The sequence below is a fragment of the Nestor notabilis genome, unplaced genomic scaffold, assembly GCF_000696875.1.
Source record: "Nestor notabilis isolate BGI_N333 unplaced genomic scaffold, ASM69687v1 scaffold29381, whole genome shotgun sequence".
Classification (NCBI taxonomy): Eukaryota; Metazoa; Chordata; class Aves; order Psittaciformes; family Psittacidae; genus Nestor; species Nestor notabilis.
Window position 1 is genome coordinate 1 of NW_009916491.1, and position 11,649 is coordinate 11,649.

Below are 11,649 nucleotides of genomic sequence, written 5' to 3' on the forward strand. Positions count from 1 at the left end.
AGGGCCGAGCACTACGAAAGCAGCTACTCCAGCAGGCCGTACTCCAGGTGAGAGCCGCACAACTTGGTGATGCTTGTGCTGAGCCCCCTTCCTGTTGTAAACCTTCTTACAGTGAGATCTGACCATTTCACCGCTGCGGTGTGGGGGCTTGTGACATGGGTCCTGCCCTTGGAACTGCACAGGCGAAATGGCGAGCAGCCCTGGGGGGCAGGGCATGACTAGGTGATGTCCAGCTATTAAGTAGCTGGTGACTTCTATATCTGAGGCTGCATAGCAGTTGCAGCTCTGGTTTCTTCCTACAGCTGCGACTTCTGTGGTTCAGTTTTACAGGCTTCATCTCAGTCCCGAGGTGCATTTTTCTTGAAGGTTTGATTAAATAAATTTCTTTTTTAGGAAGCATAAGGTGGACAATAAAAATATAAATGGTATATAGGAGCTAAAGAGAGCTTGCAAGCTCAGCTGCTGAAACAGCGGAGGATGGAAGGATAAAATGTGGGCTAGATGATGCTCTCAGTGCTGAGAAATGGCTTTGAGTGCTCCAGCAAATTTGGGATGATTTGCCTGAGTTATTGCCCTCAGCGAGTTATGGTGTGGATATGCGGGTGTTTGCGCTGAGGTTGTATGATGCTCACACTGGGAAGAGGGGTGTTGCATGGGGCTTACCAAATCGCTGTCAGTTGTGAAAGGCCTCAGGTATGCGAGTGCCAGGTGGGTGGTTTGGGCCGGGCTCCACTGCAGAGGGAGTCCCACTGAGCTCTGCCATGGATATGGCAGCTCCAGAGCTTGGCAGAGAAGGTGCTTTAGGGGGATCTCTCTCAAATATGGGATGAGAGCTGATCCCCACGACAAGTCCATACCACTGAGCTGAAAGTGGGCATTACCTGAAACTGCAGTGCACAGCTTTGTTATAGAGCACCTTCTGCTGCTCCTTACAGATGTGATGCTGGACCAGTTTCTGGCTCTGCTGCTGAGCACGGCACCTGGACAGTAGACCTGGCTCTATTTCCATCACTTTTTCTGCCTCCAAAAGTCCACCTGGGGCTTAGTTCTAATCCTAAATAAGGTCTAGAACCTGCAGTGGTGCCCGTTCTGTCTCAGATTAAGTATGCTGTGTTGTGTTTCAGGCAAGGATATGAAGACCCCCACCGGCAGTATCCAGCAGCCAGCTACAGGGATGACTACACCTACGAAAGCTACCAGTGGCAGCCCGTGGCAGAGGTAAGGGCTTATCCTTTGGGTCTGCAGATGGAGGCAGCTTATTGCAGAAGAAGAGGCCTTTCACCAGGATGGGTGGTTCTTCCAGGGCTTGTACCTTTTCAGGGCTTTCCTCTGCCTACGCTACTGTGCCATTGGTGCTGTTCTCCCCATGCAGCACTGTCCTCAGCTTGCGTATGGGAAATGCGAGCAGGAACTGTGCACACTCAAGGGGATACTTGATCCTGATCTCCATGGCTAAAACCCTGTGTGATTCCTAGTTCCAGGCTGAACTCAGTGCTGAGGGTGCTTTGTGATCATGGTGTCTAGGGCCTCATTTTTGCTCCTTCTGGAGTTCATGGGCTGAAGAAAAGGGGAGGGAGGAAAGAGGAAAGGAGATCAGTGCTGCATTGGCAAATGTGTACAAGGCTTTATCATAACTCCAATGTGTCGGGCTAATTTGGAAGCAAATGGGATGTGCATGGCAAAGTGCCTGACTCATTACTTTTCTTTTGCAACTTCATTATGGCTTGCAGCTCTAGATGGGCAACGCTAAATCTTGATTCCCTCTCTAGACCTGAGACAGGGAGAGCCTTACAGCAAGAGAACCAATTACCAGGGTCAGCACTACTACAAGGGTTACCACCCCAACCTGGCCACAACCTCCCCGCGGCCAGACAGGTAAGGGTGGGCAGTCTGGGCATCCCCTGGCACAACAGTCTGCTGCAAAATTATCAGGTCTGTGAGTGGTCACAAAACCTCTGACCTTCAGGGTGTCTTCCTTTGCCTGCCTGCAGGAATCAGACCTACGACTTCTATGAAGAGAGCTACACCTTGGCTGCCAGGAAGGAGAGGGCAGGGGGAGAAACCCACAGCAGTGACTTGGGTGGGGCTGGGGGCCAGCCACAAGAGGTAACCTCAAGGTGGGCAGGGGTGGATGACAAAATACTTGGGGATCTCCCAGTGATTTCTGGGAGCAATCCACTTGTCCCTCCTTCAGCTGGGAAAGAGGCTGAGGAGAAAAGGGCTGCTTTGCTGTGTTGCACTCATTGCCTAGCAATCTCTAGGGATTATTGTGGGTTATACTAGTAATTGTGAAGTCTCCATCTGCTGGGCTGTCGTTCCCTCAGGCATGGTGTTGTACACTGCTCCTGCACAGGTCCAAGAGCAGGGCAGAAATTCAGGCTTGGTGGGATGCTTTTCTGCATCCTTCCTAGGTAGCTGCAAGCTGTGTGTCATTGTTGGCTCTGTCCAGCAAGTCCTGCTCCATCACACTTGCATCCTGTTCACTGTTTTGCCAAGAGTAAATTAAGACACCAAATCAAAGCTGCTCTGGTTTTGCTCCTGGGCAATGCTCTGTGAGTTCCCAAGCCCCATCTGCTAGCTGTGTTGAGGAGTCTGTGCTAGGGCTAGGAAAGCTGTTGGGCTAGATTGGTGGCTCATGTCAATTATTATAAAAGCCATTGGGTATGATCATGGAATGTACTATCATGAACCTAAGATGCTCAAGAGTGTGAACTGCTCAGATGGGAACTAGCTGTGTTGGCTTCTCCCTCTGGGAACTTCCATGGAGCAGCAGGGCCTGTCCCATTGCCCTGGGTGCAGAAAAGCAGCAATGTCCCTAGTTTCTCAGCCAGGTTTGTGTTTTCTCCCTTCCTTGCAGCCATCAGACCAGCCCAGCCTGCTCCTGCAGTACCGTGAGTCAGGGCTCAGCTCCAGCGGCTATGAGCTCAGCCAGTACATCCATGATGGTGCTGACTACTATGACCCTGCTCTTTCAGGGACCTGGGGCCTGGCACAATCAGGTGAGGTGTGGTGGGGCCCTGGTTCCCTCTGACAAGGAGGGAGCAAGGAAATAAATGGCTGGTATTAGGCAGCTTGGTCCTTTCCTGGAGGATGTTGTGCAGGCACAAGGCATGGCTTGGGGGCTGCAGGGTGGGTCCATTGTCCAGTGGCACTGCTACAGTAGGTGCAGGAGCTGCCATGCATGCCTCCTGCTCTAGAGACAGTTCTTGCATGGGGGGAGTCAGTGGAGAGTCACTTAAGTTGGGGGACTAGGTTAGGACCTGGTTATGTCCTCCATAAAGGAGGAGCTATAGGGTCAGGGTGAGGGGACTCACAGTGGCCTGTGTGTCATTGCAGGGAGGCCTTTGATGTCCACCCTGGCCCCGGTGGTACCCCTCAAGTTCTCGCTGCCACACATGGTGGTGTGCTTTGGAGCTGGAGGCCAGCTGGTGCTGGTGTGTCCCCACCACCCTGCCAAGGGGCAGCTAGCTCTCGTCGAGCTACACAGCCTAGAGGTATGTCACAGCCTGGCACCCCAAACTGTCCTCAGTCCCCTTGCTAAAGTGACTCCGTTCACCCTGAGGGATGCAAATACTGTTCCTCACACAAACAGCCTCCTTAGCAACCTTCTCATCCCCTGCAGCTATCTTTTCTTGAGCCCACATGGACATCCTGCATCCTGCTCTTTTAGTTCTGTAACCCTTGTCATCTGTGACCTGTTCACAGTGAGGTACAGATGTGGTCCATATCTCTTTGAATGATAATTCTATTCACCTTTCTGAGGTGCTTCAATACAGAGGCTGTATCCATCCCCTCAGTCTCCTGTTTTGCAGGCATTTTTTCCTGGAACTTAGCACTGGGGTCCATGTGATGGTTTAGGGTCTATGCTCTGGAGTTACCTTAACACAGCACAGAGAATGGTTTCACTAGCACTGTTGAATCCTTGGCCCAGGCACTGACTTTTAGATATCCCAGCTGTGTCTGGTTTGATTGCTGGAGTCCAGCTGCTGAACTTGCTCTTGTTTTTTAGGTAGTCCTTCATGGCACAAAAGAGCTGGAGGAGCTACAGGCCTTCCCGGGGCCCCTGGCCAGGTATGCTACATAGGCAGGTCCAGGAGCTGTGGCCTCCAGGCTGTGCTGGCATGGCAGCAACCCTCCTTTGTGAGGATACATGATCTGAAAGCAGGCTTTAAGGTCCCCATGGTTCCAAGATACCTGAAAAGGCCAAGTCTAGGTTCAGATTGGGAGCCCAGCTTCTTTGCTAAGGTGTAGGTTGGTTTGGACTGTGGGAGATGGGGTGTTTTGGTTTTTTTGAATATTCATAGAGTGTGGGCTTGGTGTGGTTTGTATGCCTGAACTTATTTTGTACTCATGTCCCAGAAAACTGATTTCTTTGGATGTTTAAAGCTCTGGGTCAACCTGTGATTTAGTTTTTCCTAAGGTTTTTGTCCCCCTCAAGACTGTTGAACACAGCAAGGTCAGATCTGGTATGCATATTCACCCAGTGTGAGCCTGGGGGTGAATCATGGTGTGTTGCATCAGGTTGTCTCTGTACTGTTCTGGTTACACTAGTTTGTCTTGTGGCCACTCAATCAAAGCAGGGAGAGAAAAGGAGTGTGCAGAAGGAGGAAAACCATTTTCTGAGCAAAAGAGCTGCTTATGCCCAGAAGCTGGGTACAAGACCTGGAGGTTACCATTTGTGCCAAAGGGGATTTGGGGAATCCCTAAATGATCTGTTGGTGTGATTGAGCCAGGATCAGCATCTCAATCCCCAGTCCCTCTCCCCTGGCTGATCTTGTGTCTCAGCCACTCTTTCTTTCCAATGGTCTGTTTATCTTATTGTAAGAGAGCAGTTCTGCCTGGCTTACACATAGCTTAAAGGTTTCTGCTTCCGTTTCATACCCAAAGGGCTTATGTGATCACAAGCGTGTCTTTCTCTCTATGCTATGCCAGTTAAATAAAAGATACTGGCTGTATATGTGCCTGCTCCTGCAGCCTGGGACATCCATGGCTGTAACAGCAGCACAGCAAAGCAAAACTGAGGTTCTTTGTAGACGGATGGATGAAAATATCAGGAGAGCAGAGAGGGGGTTTGGGATGTACTCTGTATCCCCAAAACAGAAATCTACAGAGTCATAATAATCATAACATTTAAGCATTTTCGAGCTTGGTGTGGCCAGTCTGGTATGTAGTCAATGGCACTGGAGATCTCCATCTGTCACTTTGAAACTTTGGCATCCCCATTAGTGGACCTGGGGACATGTTGAGTCTGATGTCCTAGATTGCTATGCCTTGTGTTTCTTTTGATGCCTCTCTTTGCTGCTGTAGGGAAGATCTGCACAAGGTGGATGTGATGACATTTTGCCAGCAGAAGATAGCCACAAGCTGTGATCTCTCAACACAGAGAGGCAGAGATTCATCTCTTCTCTGGAAACTCCTGGTCCTTCTCTGCCAGCAGAATGGGGTAGGTGTCCTGTGGAAAGGGCTGACGCTTTTGATCTTAGAAGTGAGACAAGTCATGTGCCCCCTAGGTGCCTCTTCATCCAGTGGCTGTTTTCAGAGGGGATGTACCTTAAAATCATCCCATTCCCATAGTACTATCAATCAATCAGGTTGATACTGACTGGATATTTGGAGCAAACCCTTCTCTGTGATTGCTTTGCATCCATGTGAACTATGAACAACCCAATGCTATAGCAGCTGTGAAAGGGACTGGTGCTACCTTCATTGATGAGCCAGTGCTCATGCTTGAAAGGGGATTATTCCCTTAACTCAATAAAATCCACTCAATCTAATCTGTGGCTTCAGGGTGAATCCTTTGAAGGTCCTGCTAGTTTTGCTGAATCTTTTGCGTTCCAAAACTGTGTGCCGGTGGCCAGGGCTGGTCTTGTTCAGGAGATGTGCTTGAATGAGGGTACAAATGTAAGGATGTCAGACTGGAAGTGCCATCAGCCTTTGCTTATGGGGCAGCCTCACTCGTCCCCTTCCCTTTTGCAGTCCATGGTGGGCTCAGACACAGCTGAGTTGCTGATGCAAGACTGCAGGCGCCAGAAGTACAAGAGGCAAAACCCTGCGGCAAACATGATAGGCCTGACAGACGACGAGTGGATGTCACGTCAGACGGGGACACTGGACCTCATCACAGGGGATGTCCCTCCCATTGTGGAGACACAGGCACAGATAGTGGAAAAGTTTACCAAGCTTCTCTACTATGGCAGGAAGAAAGTAAGTGGTGAGTGGGATCCAGGACACAAGGCTTTTTTTTTTTTTGCTTGGTCCCCTTGGCCTCTTCAGACAGGTTTTAAAGGGAAGACTGGTCATGAAGTGCCTTGTGGTTGTGGGATCAACCCTTTGAATTGTGTTTGTACAACAAGGCTAACGGCAGTGATTTACCTACCATTGGGAATTGGGATGGGGCCTCAAATGAAGACAAGATGCAGAGGGTTTTACCAGCACTGTGGGTTTATTCTGCAGCTATGTGATCTCAAGAGATTCCAAAAGCCACGGGGAGAAAGGGGATTTGATGCAGAGAAGGTTGTGTGCCCAGGCTGGGAACCTACAGTGATGATGTTGAGAGTTAACAAGCAGCACAGACCTGGAGATCCAGTTAAGACAATATTGCTATGAAGGTCCCAGTTCTTGTTATGATAGAAAGATAAAGGTGCCTTTGTGAACACAGAAGAGTTTTTTGGAGGGTATTAGTTAGAGCAGTTATTGGAGCTCTTCTCTGAGATGGGTGAGCAGCAGAGGAATGCAGGGGAGCAGAGTTAGTGCAATCCCTTTCCCACCTTGTCTGCAGGATGCTCTGGTCTGGGCCATGAGAAACCATCTCTGGGGCCATGCCCTCTTCCTCTCCAGCAAGATGGACCCTCGGACCTACAGCTGGGTGCTCTCCGGGTAAGTTAGAGAAGCTAAAGCAAGGTATGATGCTCTGTGACTGGCTTTGCCAAACCTGTTATCCCTTTGGGTGCCTTTAGCCTCAGTGCACTGAAGAAAAAAAAGCACTGATTTCAGTTAATTCTTTCAGAGGGGGCAAAGTGGGGATGGCACATCCATTCTGATGGGCTTCCTGATAGATGGGAGAAACCAAATGAGAGCTGGAAAGCAGAAAGAAAGCCATTTCCTGGAGGTGTAGGGTGGATTTATTCTGAGTCTTTGGCTTTGCCCTTGCTGCTCTAGCAAAAACCGTTTGGATAGGCAGAGCTGAGCCATCTGCACCATGATCCAGCCTAGTGTTCATTCCACTTGTATGAATGTTTTCTGCTGGAATTAACGTACTTAGTCTGGATCGGGTTGATCCCTTCAGGGAGAGTTAAGCAGACATATTCTGTCTTGTGCAAACTGAATCCTTTTAAGGACGTTTTATCCAGTGTTGTCCTGGAGACTTGCCTGCTCTGGAGGTAATGCAGATAATCAGCTTGGTGGGCTGATGATCCTTTTCACCTTCTCCAAGAATCGTCTCAGGACACTGCTTTCCTGGGGCATTTGAGACTTACCGTTGGAGGTGAATGAGGGTTTGGGGTCCCAGTACAGCAGCCCTATCTCTGCTGTCCTGCTGTCTCCTCACAGGTTCACCAGCACGTTGGTCACCAATGACCCCTTGCAGACCCTCTTCCAGCTCATGTCAGGAAGAATCCCTCAGGCAGCACTGGTGTGTGAGTAAAAGGCTGGCCCCAGCCTGTGTACCCCTGTGCTGTCACCTGCCTGTGACATCCACCTTGTGGTGACCATGTCTGCTCACCTTCACTCTCCTCTTTCCTCCCCCCAGTGCTGTGGAGATGCCACATGGGGAGACTGGAGGCCTCACCTGGCTGTGCTGTTGTCCAACAAGGTTGGAGACATGGAGATGAACCACCGAGCCATCGTCACTATGGGAGACACCTTGGGTGAGCAGAGTTTGTTGTGAGCAGTTATGTTCCTTCTGTCTTGTAATAGTGGGTGGACACCTGCAATATTGCTGTGCATGTCCATGCTGGCATGGATGTACATTGGTGCTGACATGAGGTGTCACATGCCTGAGCAGTAGCAGGGATGAGGCATTGATGGATCCCACTGCATTTTGTGCTGGCAGATAAGCCAGACTCAGGCACATCCATTAGCAGCTCTTTTGGAGATGACTGGAATGGCTGGGTCCAGGGAGGGCATATGTAACTGAAGGGACTGAGATGTGCTCCTGGCAGTGGGAGCTCTCAAGGATTTCATGCCAATAATGATACCCTACAGAGTTGAAGCTGGAGCCGGTCCCTTGGTCGGGTTCCCCTGGTTCTACCACTGAACTGAAACCTCTCCTAGGCACAGAAAGTGGCAATTGGAGAATACAGTTTAAAAACTTGGAGAGGAGAGGGGATCTGGGTCTGCCTGGACAGGGAAGAAAAATGAGGCGGTTGGGTTTGGGTTTTCAGTGAGCTTGGGGACCTCCAAAGCAATGCTGACCCACATGGTGACCTCTCAGGACTGAGTGTTTGTCTTCTTTCCTCCCATCCAGCTGGCAAGGGATCAGTTGAAGCAGCTCATTTCTGCTACCTGATGGCAGATATCCCCTTTGGTTACTTTGGGGTGAAGGCAGAGCGCATGGTTCTGCTGGGCAGCAGCCACCGGTGAGTGAGCCCTGGCGGCGGTGCTTTCACCAGAGTTACATGTCTCACCTTCTCCCCATCCCCTGGATCTCACAAAAACAATCCCTGTTCATGGGTTTTACTGCTCTTACTGTGAACTTTGCTCTGGCTTCTCCAGCTGCAGGCTGGCACAAATGGAGGAGCTGTGAATCTGTTTGTGGGGCTGCCTGGGGAGAGAGCTCTGCTGCTTGCTGAACCTGCCCCTCTCCTCTGCAGGCAGGGGTTTGCCCAGTTTGCCAGGATGGAGGCCATCCAGCGGACGGAAATCTTAGAGTATTGCCAGCAGCTACGGCAGCCTGAATCTATCCTGCTGCCCTTCCAGGTAGTGGAGATTCACAAACACATCTGGTGCAGCAGCTCAGACCTGCCCCAAAACATGCATCCATCCCTCTGAAGCCAGGGATTCAGGCTGCTTTTCAAGGCTTATCTCCTTGCTGGTTCCCTGTCCAAGGAGTTCCTCCAGAATTTGGGTTGTGGTGTGTTTGATCAGTGCTTGCTCAGGTCTGGATGCTTTCCTGCTCTCTGGGGTAATGGATAGACTTTTCATATTGGAAATAAGTCTGCTGCTGTCTTCGGCGCTGCACAGATTGGGTTAGCGAATGAAGATGGTGGGCTGGTGTCTTCTCCTTACTGCCCATTTGCTGGCTCTGGGCTGGGCTGGACTTGTGACAGTGCTGTGGTTTGGGGATGGGTGGGGGTGCCCCCAAGTTGCAGATGAGGTCTCATCTCTGGGTGAGGAAAACTGTCATGCTGAGTCATGCTGGGATGATGTGCCATGGCAGAGGGGGCCCATGCCTGTGAGCATCTCCTTGCCCGCATCTATGTCTGCTCTGTTTCCCTCTCCCAAGGTATACAAGCTCCTCTATGCCTCTCGCTTGGCTGACTATGGGCTCCCAGCCCAGGCCCTGCAATACTGTGAGCAGATTGCCACTGTGCTCCTGGGCCAGGATCCGGCCAGCCACCCTGTCCTGGCCCAGCAAGTGATGAAGGTGAGTGTGGTACCTCTATGCATTCTTGGCAGGATATGATACCCATTCAGGACCTGGTATAGTGGGAATCATCCTTGGGGTTTCCCATGGTTGGGGTGCTTGGCTGAGCAGCCCCCCAGGGTTTGCTATGTACTGAATACAGCAAAGCCAACAACTCCATGGGGTCTCTAATACCTGTGGATCTAGGATAGAAACAAAGGAATTGTGTTGACTGCCAAATAGGAGCAGAGTTATTTGGAAGCAAAGGAGGTTTTGTATTCTGGAGAGGCTTTTTGAACTTATAAATGGCACAGACTTGAGAAGCTGAGGTGTGAGTGCTTCACATTTCCCCTCCAGCATCATCCCACAATTCCATTTACCTGCCAGGGGCTCTTTTGGGGTGACAGTGAATAGAAGCATGTCCCAGCTTGTAGCACTGAGCCCAGCTCTTCCGCTTCATGAGCAGTGTGCTAAGGCAGGGAGGGGTGAAACCAAGTGTCCCAGTTCCCCCTGGGCAGGCTGGGCTCTCAGGAGAGCAGGTCTGCCTACCCCATGCACATCACCAGGGCAGTGCTGAGGCTGCTTGAAGCCTTCCTCTGTCAGGAAAGGAACAAAAGCCATGGTGCTGAGAGATGAGGGGCAGCAACGATGCCCTTCTGAAGCAGGTGCTGCAGAACTTGCCCAAAACTTGGCTCACATAGCACCCCCCCTTATCACTGAAACCTATTTACTGTCTAACAGCCTCTCAGATCTGCTGTTCTGCTGGGGATAATGCTTCTCCTGGGAGAAAACACTTTCATCTGAAAAACTAGTGCATTCGTAGATGCTCTTGTCTTTGATGTTTTAGACTGTGTTACAAATTATGATACACATTAGTGTTTGATTAAGACTTCCCCTCTTTTGAAGCTGGGGACGATATACAACCAGGTGCTGGTTCATTAATATTGGATCAAAGTGCACATTAGCTTTTGGATTAAACATTCCCCCCATTTAGGAGTAATCATGCTTATAATTTCCTCTTTCCTGCAATTGATTTAGGATGAATACATGAGTGTTTGCAAAGAGATGGGACAGTGGATCTCTAGGTAGTGCAAGCTCCTGGCTGGGTGCTGGGTTACTCTGTTTTTCTGTGGCCAGTCTCTGTCTCAAGCTGGGCTCTGACTGTGTGGGTCATGTCTTGCTGTAACCTCCTGGAATTGGGAGGTGTTTTGTGCTGTTTTGGACTTTGTTTTTAAAAACTTTGGGAATAGGATCATGTGGCTGCCTTAGATCAAAGCATAGAAGGTAAATGAGTGTGAGGGAGCTTGATGAACACCCAAGAAATGGGTTGATACCAGTAAGAGAAAATTCAGTAAAGACTCATATGAAGAGCAGTACTTTGAGTGTCATCTCCCCTCATCCAGCTGTCTTAAACTGGACCCTTATCTAAGCAATTTCTCCAGACTGGGATTTAGCTCTGCAGGGAGCCCTCTATTTCACCCAGGGCTGGTGAGATGGGTCACCCTAGAAGAGCTTCTTGCTGCATTAATGATAGCTGCTGGAACACCCTGTCATTGAGATGGCTGAAGCTACGGCAGCACGGGCCCTTCTTTTGCAGGAGAAATTAGACATGCAGCAGCAGTACTGCAGAGAGGAACCTGGGGGAGATAGTGAAGCATGAAAAAAATACTGAGCAGCAACATAACAGGATGCTGTTGCAAAAAAAGGAAAAAAAAAGCTAATGTTATAATGTTGTTCTGGGCTATGAGAACAAGAACGGTATGTGTGAGACAATGATGTGATAATCCCCCTATGCTCAGGTCTCAGGGCTCGGCTGGGCACAGTGGCCCAGCTTGAATGCTACACTTGGAGACAGGGCCAAATTGGAGCAAGCGTGGAAGAGAAGAGCAGGGGTGGCAAGAGATTGAGGGGAAAATGACCTCTGAAGAGGCCACGAGGTTATTTTTTCTAGGCAAGATTTTCTAGGCAAGATCTGCTGGGGGAGGATGGGGAATGTGATGACAGCCCTCTGGCACGCAGGAGGCTGTTTTTCAAGGGGGTGGTGCCTGGCTGTCCCCAAAGCTTCTAGGGTGACAGGCGGCGCGAAG

At 50.2% G+C, this 11,649-nt stretch overlaps 1 protein-coding gene across 1 annotated transcript in view; it reads left to right on the top strand.

The window, feature by feature from the left end:
• Positions 1-3: 3 nt before the first annotated feature.
• The window catches only part of SEC16B (SEC16 homolog B (S. cerevisiae)), a gene marked incomplete at its 5' end in the record, with an annotated part of 18,157 nt that continues 6,511 nt past the window's right edge, over positions 4-11,649 (top strand). Inside the window, 15 exons of the mRNA XM_010024619.1 lie at positions 4-47; positions 1,125-1,237; positions 1,770-1,875; positions 1,992-2,106; positions 2,858-2,999; positions 3,337-3,494; positions 4,010-4,071; positions 5,308-5,443; positions 5,977-6,204; positions 6,779-6,876; positions 7,549-7,630; positions 7,748-7,865; positions 8,465-8,576; positions 8,811-8,916; positions 9,443-9,583. Of these exons, the coding sequence (XP_010022921.1) occupies positions 4-47; positions 1,125-1,237; positions 1,770-1,875; positions 1,992-2,106; positions 2,858-2,999; positions 3,337-3,494; positions 4,010-4,071; positions 5,308-5,443; positions 5,977-6,204; positions 6,779-6,876; positions 7,549-7,630; positions 7,748-7,865; positions 8,465-8,576; positions 8,811-8,916; positions 9,443-9,583 (1,761 nt within the window). The remainder of the gene's footprint in view (positions 48-1,124; positions 1,238-1,769; positions 1,876-1,991; positions 2,107-2,857; positions 3,000-3,336; positions 3,495-4,009; positions 4,072-5,307; positions 5,444-5,976; positions 6,205-6,778; positions 6,877-7,548; positions 7,631-7,747; positions 7,866-8,464; positions 8,577-8,810; positions 8,917-9,442; positions 9,584-11,649) is intronic.